Here is an 11,971-nt window from a genome sequence, read left to right on the forward strand (position 1 = left end):
AACAAGGATGGACAGGGCCAGCAGGAACACTCAGCTATTCTGTGGTAGCTGAGTATTTGAGTATTCAGGTTGGTGCCACATATCTCTATTGTTGTTTCTGGTCCTTATTTCTTAATTCTAAAGTCCACTACACAGAGGATGACAAATAGCCACTTCCTTGATTCTTATCTGAAACAGGAGGAGCAAACTGATCAGAGGTTGGTCTATGACAACCTGAAAGAAGACGATCACATTCTGAATGCAGCCAATGCTAAGCAAAACCACATGTTTGAAAGGCCATTTGTGAAACCAGCGACCTCTAAAATGAAACTGGCAGAATATTCTACATTGATGCATTTAGTTCCACATATATCATTTCATTGAACAAAGCCCTGGTTGTTAGTAGATTTTCTAAAGTTTTGTAATCATGTATGCTAAACAAGTCTAGGACTTAAAGACCACATTAATTACAACCCAGTTTTACAGAGATGTTAAATCATGAGACATCAAAACGCCTATGTAAAGTAGATCAGAGTATATATGTGTTTTTGTTAATTCTTTGGCAGTAGGTAGAACAGGTTGCCCATGAACCAGAGGGTTAGCAAATCAAATTCCAGAATGTGCCCAAGTGTCCTTGGGCATGTGCACTTCACACACTAGTGTGTGAATGTGTGCGTGCGAATGGTAGACGCTTCTATGACTGTAAAAGCACTTTGGAAACCAATAGGTAGAAAGATGCTATATAAAAGCAAGACCATTTACCATTTACAGGTAGTGGCTAGCAAATAACCACTTCCTTGATTCATCTATAAAACGAGTCAACAAACAGGAAAAACAAACTCAAGCCTGCTACTAAGAAATTCCGTTGTTTTCAACAACCAAAAGACGACAACCACAGTTCATGTCCAACGAGTGCCGACTAAAACCACATATTTGAAAGGGCCTTTGTGAAACCAGGGACTTTTAAACTGAACCTCCACTATACAGCATGAACTTAACATGAGGTTTCAATGGCAATTAACTTTCATGGTTGTGTAAATAACTTCTTACATCTGTATAATCATTAACAGCAATGATATTCCAGTGAATAACAGCAGTGAACTTGATATGCAGAGCAAAATTATTGATGCATAATTGAGTAGCATTTTTTCCACTCACTACCAGTGATTTAATTAGTAAATAACTCATATTTAGCATAAATTATAAACATGATTTTTTATTTTACATGATGTGCTGGAGAACCCATAAATAACTTTCACTTTACGAATTTGGTTTTTGAAATGATGTGTAGCTTATTGTAAAATTTGTAATGAAATAAAGTTTAATAAAGAATTCGGTACATAAAGGATAAATCTAGTGTTGTGTTTACTGTCATTGTACAAAAAAAATGAAATAAAAAGAAAGGACAACGCTGTTTAAGTTTACCATTAAGGTTTATGATAAATAACTGTTCCTTCAGTCATAGCAGAGCTCATCGTTAAGATGGAATAACTGACAGGTTGAAGAAATGAGTTGTAAATAATGCAGTAAGCATCACTGACCACATGATGGGGCCAACGATACAACATCAAGCCCCCCTGGGTGTTAATAGTGTCTCAGTGTTCCTTCTCTGTTCACCAAGACTATTCTGACAGAAATAAGGACCTTGATTCTAATCAGTAATGTAGAGGACACTTGGTAAATTCCTCCTTTTATTTCAGCACCATATGAAGATGATGCACTGACATCAAAAACACAAATAAAGTACAGGTATGCATAATTAAGCTTATCAGGTTAGCAGACCCCACATATTTGAAGGGGCCTTTGTGAAACCAGGGACTTTTAAACTGTACCTCCACTATACAGCATGAAGTCAACATGAGGTTTTAATGGCAATTTATTTTTGTGGTTGTGTAAATAACATCTTACATCTGTATAAACATTTACAGTAATGACAAAGTATATTCCAGTGAAGTTGATATGCAGAGAAAAATTATTGATGCATAATTGAGCAGTATTTTATTCCACTCACTATCAAACAGTGTTGTACAATTTTGACTTTAACATGCCAGTAACATATTTAGTTATATTTAATTTGATCATTAATGTTTTCATATTTTCATAACGTGTGTTGTGATTTAACTATTAAATAACTCATATTTAGCATAAATTATATACATGCATTTTTGTACATGATGTGCTGGAGAACGTGTAGACCCGTTTTTACTTTTACATGTATGTATATATTTAGTCCATATTCAGAAAAAATAATCAATATGAACATGAAACTGCAAAATCTACTTAAACATTGATTTGGTCTAAAATAAGTTATTTAACTCATTTGTTTGTTTTTCTAGCAATGTTGGAAAAGTTTTGAAATGATGTGTAGCTTATTGTAAGATTTGTAATAAAGTAAAGTTAAATGAAGAATTTGGTACATAATCAAGTGTTGTGTTTACTGTCAGTGTAAACATGAAGTAAAAAGAAAGAACAACGCTGTTTAATCTCGTCATTAGTGTAGGTTTATGATGAGTTACTGTCCCTTGAGTCATAGCACAGCTCATGGTTAAGATGTGGACGATCTGGAATAACTGACAGGTTGAATAATTGAGTTGTAACTATTGCAGTAAGTATCACTGGCCACATGATGGGGTCAACAAGACAACATCAAGTCCCTCTGGGTGTTAATAGTGTCTTCGTTTTCCTTCTCTGTTCACCAATAATGTAGGGGGCACTTGGCAAAAGCCTTCTTTTTATTTCAGTACTATAAGAAGCTGAACTAACATCAAAAGCACAAATAAAGTATGAGTATGCACAATTAAGCTTATCAGGTTAATGCTTCAGTGGACTGCATGGGTCAGCTTTTAGTCCACATCAGTGATGCTTGGATGCCCTTGACCCTGTAGCACGTTCTCTGGATGTGGGAGTTACGACAAAAGGGAACTAAATATCAGTCAGAACATGAAGCCTACTTACTTACTAATATTATATAGGTCCACCTTTACAGCCTAAACTACCCTGACCTGTAGAGGCATGGACTTCACTAGACCTTTAAACGTGTGCTTTGGTCTTTGGCCACAAGACTTTAGCAGCAGATCCTTAAAGTCCTGTAAGACACCTGAACTATCACTTGGGGATTAATAAAGCCTAAGTTGTGAGGTGGGGCCTCCATGAATTGGACTTATCTGTCCAGCACAACCCACAGATGGCTGCAGATCTGTGGAGCTTGCAGTCCAAGATTTGGACTTTAACTGCGTTCCTCAAACCACTCTTGAACCACTGTTGCAGGGCACATAGTTGAGTTGACTTTACTGCTGTGCAATGACGCTTTAAGCAGCAAGTCAACTAACCACTGATCATGTCACAGCAACAACACTGACAGCTATAGGCTATGCATTTCTGCAGTGCACAATATTAATAAGTGCATGTGTTTATGATCAGTTCTGTTGTGTTCTATTCGTTGACATTGTTGCTGTGGTTGTAGAGTGATTTTCTGTCCTTAATGTCAGTGAACGCACCATGCAAGTGACTGAAGTTATGCTATGACCGACAGCTGACTGTGTTCAAACTTCAATTACCTCACAGAAAAGACCCTGTAGCTTAATTTGTGTGAAACGCTACAATATGTAGATTTAACAGTTACAAAGCATTACTTTCTACAATGCTCATATATATGACATCATCAACTACTCAACGTCAGCCCCTACAAAATACCATAACACATATAACCCACCCACTGGCTGGTGCAAAAATAACAAGAAGGGCAGTGTTATTCACTTCTGGACTGATGTCTGGAGTTCTTAACAGCTACTACCAGAGAACTAGAGATACAAGCTGGAGGCCTTGTAGGAAACATTTCTGACCACATGGTGGAGCCAAACAGTTCATGTAACAGGGAAACCCAGCATTAACAACATCTGTATTAACAGATCTACTCTGTAGTACCAATGTCTGTTTTAGTTGGGTTCTGCTGAAGGCTTCAGGGAATACACTATGAATATGGTAGTGACAACAACACACATGTTGTCAAGCGGTGACAACAGTATCTTTAAATCAGAAAACAACATGTGCAAAGTGTCGTACTTCCATTCTCCTCTGTAAAAAACAAGAATTTAATGGCACATTTCCCTCATCTGCTCTCAAAATTACTGCAACATTTGCAGACATTTTTCCACATTCACTGACAATTCAGAGTGACTTGACATTACTAACATACTTCCATTTGTCTGCATGGCCTGTGTCCACTGACGTTCTGGAATGAATATATTAATTCCATCGATTAAAAAATGGATGGCATATTCAATCCCCAATATGCTCCCCGGGCGCACCCACCAGAGGGGTACACATTACTGTGTGTGAACAATTGGATGGGTCAAACAGCAGGACAGAATTTCCCCTCGGGGATAAATATAGTATATCAAAATCCAAAAAAAAAAAAAAGTCCAGCTGACCTTGTTCAGCACATTTTAGATTACCATGACCTGGATGCCTGAGAACCTTCACAGACCCAACCAAAAGATAACAACCACAGTTCATATGCAGCGAGTGTCGATTAAAACCACATATTTGAAAGGGCCTTTGAGAAACCAGGGAGTTTTAAACTTTACCTCCACTATACAGTATGAAGTTAGTATGAGGTTTTAATGGCAATTTATTTCATGGTTGTGGAAATACCTTCTTACATCTATGTAAACAGAACTGAACTGTAACTTCATATATTTGGTATTTGAGACAAGGCCCTCCAGTCTAAGATACTGCAACCATATCTACTGTAGCTTTCTTTTGTTTTAATATACCCACCTCTGGGCTTTTACCCTTTGTCTTTACAGCTAAATATATACACTAGCCTCATACTGGGGCTGAGACAGACACCGAGTGGAAAAAGCTGTGGTTTTAACACACACCATCGCACATTAGGGTTTACAAGTACATACTTCCTTTTAGTTTGCTCCAACAAACTTTGATATGCAGGCTATAGAGTAAAAGCGTGACTTGAAAATAAAGTATGTTCTATTGATATTTAAAGTCCATCTACATCTAGATATTGATAGAAGCACATGACAGATGTCATATAGTGGACGTTATCTTGATTAAGAAGTGTATCAGATCTGCCTGATAAAGCTGCGCAACGCAACATTTTAATAATTAGAATAATTTCATATTTTATAAGCCTCTAATGGGAGCTACTTTAGGCTTCAGAGAACGCACAATGAAACACATGAAAGCTGGAGTCAGTGACATGCAGACTGTTGTATGATAAAACACTAACTTTAAATTAGAAAACAATGTGTAGAAAGTCTACTTCCATGCTCCATAGAAAATAACAGAAGGAATATAATACTCTCACTGGCACATTTCCCTCGTCTGCTGGAAGTAATAACTTCACATTCACTACACACTATAAACATATCTTCTCTCTGCATTTGTCTGTGAGAATAATTTATGATAATAATTCATTAATAATAGTGATTTTCTAAGATGAAATTAGGCCACTGACTCCTTGAACATTTATTCATCATAACTGTTAAGTGTTGAGATCAGATGCATAAAATGTCTTTTCTAAATGTCACACACAGTCACCTACTGTTAAAAATAAAGTGTATTAGATTAAAGAACGATACGTGAATCTAAATTAGATCGACAGTTAAGTATCTCAGATGTAGTTCAGTGAAACTAAAAAACCGCTTCCTCAATTCTCTACACACCACAAGACGAATAGAATAGGTACAGTACACGACCCTGCTGTCAGAGGAGAAGTCAGAGGACAGTTGATAAGACACGTAGAAGACTTCATACTGAAGGTGAGTGACTTTACTTAAAGAATGAAGAAAGTGCAGAATTTCATTAGTTTAAAATGTAAAATCCTGACATTTATCATGACCAGATATGTAAAAATACTTAACAATTATGATTAGAAATAAAATCTTAACATGTAAGCTTTGAATTTTTATTCATTATCTGTGTTCAAACTGAGGCTTTGACAAATTATTAGTAACATTGAGCAAATATCATTAATATTTATAAAAATATAGAAACATTGTTCCCAACAACCTGTCCTGAAGGTTTTATAGTTTAACAGTGATATGACTTTTGTTTAGTGAATGCGGCATTTTTATTTTATTTAATATTTTTAAAGATTTTATTGACTGTCCATTTTTTGTATCATCATTTCTGTTTTATTAGTTCATATATACATATCATTTGCATGTTTGGAATCAATCACTAACTCAAATCAAATGTGGTGTAAAGTGCAGTTTGAGTCTGGCTGTATATCTAAACAATACAAACCTATTGTCTCTGCTTATGTGAGAAATAAAACATAGAAGGAACGAGCCCTTGAAAACTAGTTTGACAATCAAGTTCCTCTCTGTCATTTAACATTTCATCTGAAAAACAAGGAAACAACTCATTGTAGTCTGACACATTTTAACCACTTTTAGAGATTACAGATTTTTCAACCCGAGCAAAGTATAACAACTAATATTACTGTAACTATACAACAGAAAAGCTACTGTTGTATGTTAAATGCACATTACAAGCCAAGTATTTCAGAAACCACTGGCCCTCAAAAACATCTACAAGAAATCTTTCGTTCCCTCCGCCATAACCACTCTGAATAATATTAAATAGGCCTTGCAGTCTGTTGTTGGTTTATGGATGTGTGTCCTTTATTAGATGTGTCTATGTATGTATGTATATATGTGCCTGTTGAGCCCTGTCAAAGAGGAATTTCTGCCACCATCTGGGCAAGACAATAAAGCTTTATCTCAACTTATCACATTTTTTATTTTATACTTATTTCTTTATTTATTTTTTTTATTGTCTGAAACACATTGACTTGCAGAAAAATACAACATACCAACGAGTTGTGAGTGAGAAACTTAGCGCCCAGATAATAATCTACAAAGAAGACGTCGCTTTGTAAATGTGGTGAGTGACCGTTTTACAATTGCTGATCCTAACGCTGCTGTGCATGAAAAGTCTTGTATTTTAAATTGTATCTATGTTGTTTTGTGACATATTTAGTTTAACTGAAATAAAGCTCTGCGTGGTAGTCCACTACAGAAACCATATATGACACCATGCAACTTTACAATGATGAACTGATTCTGTCTCAGCAGAAAATGATTTGGATCTACATGATCATCTCATCTCTGGCAACGGCAGCTCTTTCAAAAGGTACAATTCAGCTTTTAAGTTTGCACTGATATTAATATCTGGATATTAAAATGTTGAGGCATGAAAAGTTCTATTGAAGATTATCATGATTTATTATGACTGGATGATTGCTCAAGCTGAGACTTTTGATGGAACGTAGTCGAGTTTATTCAGTCATTCACTCAAGATTTGTTGAAGTGATCATGTTGAAGTGATTTTCTCCTGGAAGTGTCTGATAACAGATAGAAATAGATTGAATACATACACAGAGTGAACTCATGGCTGTGAATTACTGTATAGTTACCGTCATGGTAGAAAGCTGCATATTATCCTCACATTTACCTGGAAACCATCAACCATTGTTTTACCTTCTCTATTGAAATTAAATACTAAATATACACCACAAAAAAAAATTAATTTGTATTTTGTTTGTATTTTGTTCCTATCAGGTTGTGTAGAATGCAACTTAACTAAACCTACTATAACAACCAAACAGTGTTTTGGAAAACTTGGAGAGCCGCTGATGTTTCACCTACCAACTTCAACTAAAAAATTTACTTTGAAAAAGAATAGCGATATAATTTTTAGTTTAATGAAAAATACAGACCTAACAGACACCAATAGTGAAAAGGACAAAAGAATGACGTTTTTCAACAATGGAACATTTAAGCTCAACAAGGCATCAAAGGAAGATTCTGGAGATTACCTGCTGGAAACATTTGATTCCACCAATGGCCTATCTGTCCATATAATCCACATCCATGTAGAAATACAAGGTAAGATAAAAAATTGAATTGTATTTCATTCAAATCTAATTTAATGGAATGTAGCTGGTTAAAGGGCCAATTTGCAAATATTATATATGTACATATTTCATCATCACTGTGTTTTGATGAGAAAATGAGTTAAATGGTTCACTGAAGCATTAATTGAAACATATATACTGTAAAGATTTTCAGAGTTGACAGTGGATTTTGATCATATGTTTGTCTTCCAGCTCCTGTGTCTAAACCAGCTGTGTCTCAGACATGTTTGTCGGCAGAACAGATGATGGTCAGCTGCTCCTCTGAGGGAGATGGAGCAGAGATCATTTTATCTTTGGACAATAACTTATTGAATCACAGCGGAGCTGTAGAAAAACACAATATTACCGTAAGTTTAAACGGTCAGATGACAGGAAACCTGAAGTGTGATGTTCAAAACAACGTCAGCAGAGAACAAACAGTCATCCAGCTCACAAGATGTTCAGGTAATAAATTCATTTTCTAAACAGAAAGTATGTACCGTATTTTCCTGACTCTTAGTCATGTCATCACGTAGTTTAGCTGGCCATGCGACCTATATTCAGAAGTGACTTATATATCAAAAATATAGCCTACGCTATGACCACAATCTTCATCTTCCTCATGTGCTGTTCTCCTGGCTGCGCTGTGACCTGGGTCTCTGTCTCTGTAGCGCTTCACTCCCAGTCAATTCAGAGTATTTTAACAGCGTGTTCTGTGGTCCATCAGTTTGCTCCAGGCGATGGAGTTGTTTTTTTTGTTTGTTTGTCTTTTTTACCTGGCCTGTAGTAGGCTATATCGTTTAAACAAAGCCCCGACCATTAGCCTATATGAGACCCGGCTATTAATTAAATGTTTGAAAAATAAATGCAACTTGTAGACCAGTGCGACTTATATATGTTTTTTTCCTCTTCATGACATATTTTTTGACAGATGCCACTAATACTCCGGTGCAACGTATAGTCCGGAAAATATGGTAGATGATTTCACTGCCTAATCTGTGTTAATGTTTGTATTTTCTAGGTAACATCTCTTCTCATCTCTCTCCTTTGACTGTGGCTCTGATATCAAGTGTGGCCACTCTACTTCCCCTTTTGGCTGTGATTCTTGGAATCAAACGTTTCAACAATACAACAAGCAACAAGACACCAAGAAACAAGACAACAAGCCCTGTGACCGTTAGTAAAGGTGAGAGATGCAGTAAAAGCTCTACTGATTATCAGGTCATTGACCTTCAGGCTCACTAAGACCCATACTGATATTTAACTATAGAATTGTAAAATACATAGAGTGAATGTTTTAAAAATCATGTAGGTGTTAGTTCATTAGTGCTGTTACTATTCTGTGTTATGACAGTTTAAAACATGGATTATTGAAGACACATTTAAACAGTTTCAACTTCTTTCAGATGACGTTGAAGATGAGATAATCTACTCAGATCTTAAAGTGATGACGGCTGCAAGATACACAAGATGCAACTGACTTTAAAATCCTACTTCATTTTCTCCTGAAACATCTTTTCTGACCATTATGAGTCACCTTGTTTGTTCACCTTTGTTAAATGTACACCCATCAGGGATAACATTATGACCACCTTACTAATATTGTGTAGATCTCCCTTGTGCCTCCAAACCAGTTGTGACTCATCAGAGAATGGACATTAAAAAAAGTCTCACTGGTCCTTTCATGTGACCTAGATATGAATACAAACTGAACATTATTACTGTGTTTACAGGTGAAGGTGGTCTCTAGATTAAGAAGAGTCAAACATTAACCTTAGGCTCATACTTTAAAATGTTCTTTCATTGGTCTTCATTCATTGTTGTAACCTTAAAACACACATGAATTACAACAAAGTTTTACAGAGATGATAAATCATGTGACATCAATGTGTACCTATGTAAAGTAGATCAGAGGTCAACTAGAAAGTGATGCTACATTTCACATTAGAACACATTAAATCTACTACAGTTACACAGCATCCACCCACAATGCATCACTGCTAATTCTTAATGTCTTAAAGCTCAGGTCCACTGTTCATGCAGTATATATACACTTTTAGTATTAGGTCTTTGTGCACAGGTAGTGGCTAGCAAATAACCACTTCCTTGATTCATCTAAAAAACAAGACAACAAACAGAAAACACAAACTCACACCTGCTGCTCAGAAATTCCGTTGTCTTCAAAAGCTGAAAGACGACAACCACAGTTCATATGCATATGAGTGCCGACTAAAACCACATATTTGAAAGGGCCTTTGTGAAACCAGGGACTTTTAAACTGTACCTCCACTATACAGCATGAAGTTAATATGAGGTTTTAATGTCAATTTATTTTCATGGTTGTATAAATAACTTCTTACATCTGTATAATCACTATATATTGCAGTAAAGTTGATATACAGAGCAAATTTGTTGATGCATAATTGAGCAGCATTTTATTCAACTCACTGTCAAATAGTGTATTATGGTGTTGTACAATTTTGACTTTAACCTCCCAGTAACATATTTAGTTATATTTCATTTTATCATTAATGTTTTCATATTTTCATGATGTGTGTTGTGATTTAATTAGTAAATAACTCATATTTAGCATAAATTATATACATGCATTTTTGTACATGATATGCTGGAGAACGTGTAGACTTGTTTTTACTTTTACAAGTATGTAAATATTTAGTCCATATTCAGGAAAAAAACATGAACATGAAACTGCAAAATCTACTTAAACATTGATTTGGTCTAAAATAAGTTATTTAACTCATTTGTTTGTTTTTCCAGCAATGTTGGCAAAGTTTTGAAATGATGTGTAATTTATTGTAAGATTTGTAATGAAATAAAGTTTAATAAAGAATTTGGTACATAATCAAGTGTTGTGTTTACTGCCAGTGTAAACATGAACTAAAAAGAAAGAACGACGCTGTTTAATCTCTTCATTAGTCTAGGTTTATTATTAGTAACTGTCCCTTGAGTCATAGCAGAGCTCATGGTTAAGATGTGGACGATCTGGAACAACTGACAGGTTGAATAAATGAGTTGTAAATATTGCAGTAAGCATCACTGGCCACATGATGGGGTCAACGAGACAACATCAAGTCCCTCTGGGTGTTAATAGTGTCTCAGTTTTCCTTCTCTGTTCACCAATAATGTAGAGGGCATTTGGCAAAGGCCTTCTTTTTATTTCAGTACTATAAGAAGCTGAACTGACATCAAAAACACAAATAAAGTATGAGTATGCACAATTAAGCTTATCAGGTTAATGCTTCAGTGGACCACATGGGTCAGCTTTTAGTCCACATCAGTGATGCTTGGATGCCCTTGACCGTGTAGCACATTCTCTGGATGTGGGAATTAAGATAAAAATGAAATAAATATCAGTCAGAACATGATGCCTAATTAATTAATATTATATAGGTCCACCTTTACAGCCAAAACTATCCTGACCAGTAGAGGCAAGGACTTCACTAGACCTTTAAAGGTGTGTTTTGGTCTTTGGCCACAAGACTTTAGCAGCAAAACCTTAAAGTCCTGTAAGACACCTGAACTATCACTTGGGGATTAATAAAGACTAAGTTGTGAGGTGGGGCCTCCATGAATTGGACTTATCTGTCCAGCAGGACCCACAGATGGCTGCAGATCTGTGAAGCTTGCAGTCAAAGATTTGGACTTTAACTGCGTTCCTCAAACCACTCTTGATCCACTGTTGCAGGGCACATAGTTGAGTCGACTTTACTCCTGTGCAATGATGCTTCAAGCAGGAAGTCAACTAGTCGCTGATGACGTGACAGCAACAACACTGACAGCTATAGGCTGTGCATTTCTGCAGTGCACAATATTAATAAGCGCATGTGTTTATGATCAGTTCTGTTGTGTTCTATTAGTTGATGTTGTTGCTGTCGTTGTAGAATGAGTTTTCTGTCCTTGATGTCAGTGAACGCACCATGCAAGTGACTGAAATTATGCTACGACCAACAGTCGACTGTGTTCAAGCTTCAATTACCTCACAGAAAAGACCCTATAGCTTAATTTGTGTGAAACACTACAATATGTATTCAGGTCAAGAATATAGATTTA

At 36.0% G+C, this 11,971-nt stretch overlaps 1 protein-coding gene across 1 annotated transcript; it reads left to right on the forward strand.

Moving 5' to 3' along the window:
* The first annotated feature begins 6,797 nt into the window (after positions 1–6,797).
* LOC125020777 lies at positions 6,798–10,763 on the forward strand. The gene is made up of 6 exons (XM_047606271.1): positions 6,798–6,888; positions 7,080–7,137; positions 7,566–7,892; positions 8,114–8,365; positions 8,922–9,086; positions 9,307–10,763. Exons 2-6 carry the CDS (start codon positions 7,083–7,085, stop codon positions 9,378–9,380), a joined length of 873 nt encoding a protein of 290 aa, XP_047462227.1. The 5' UTR covers positions 6,798–6,888; positions 7,080–7,082; the 3' UTR covers positions 9,381–10,763.
* Positions 10,764–11,971: the final 1,208 nt, after the last annotated feature.

Source organism: Mugil cephalus, chromosome 15 (assembly GCF_022458985.1).
Source record: "Mugil cephalus isolate CIBA_MC_2020 chromosome 15, CIBA_Mcephalus_1.1, whole genome shotgun sequence".
Classification (NCBI taxonomy): domain Eukaryota; kingdom Metazoa; phylum Chordata; class Actinopteri; order Mugiliformes; family Mugilidae; genus Mugil; species Mugil cephalus.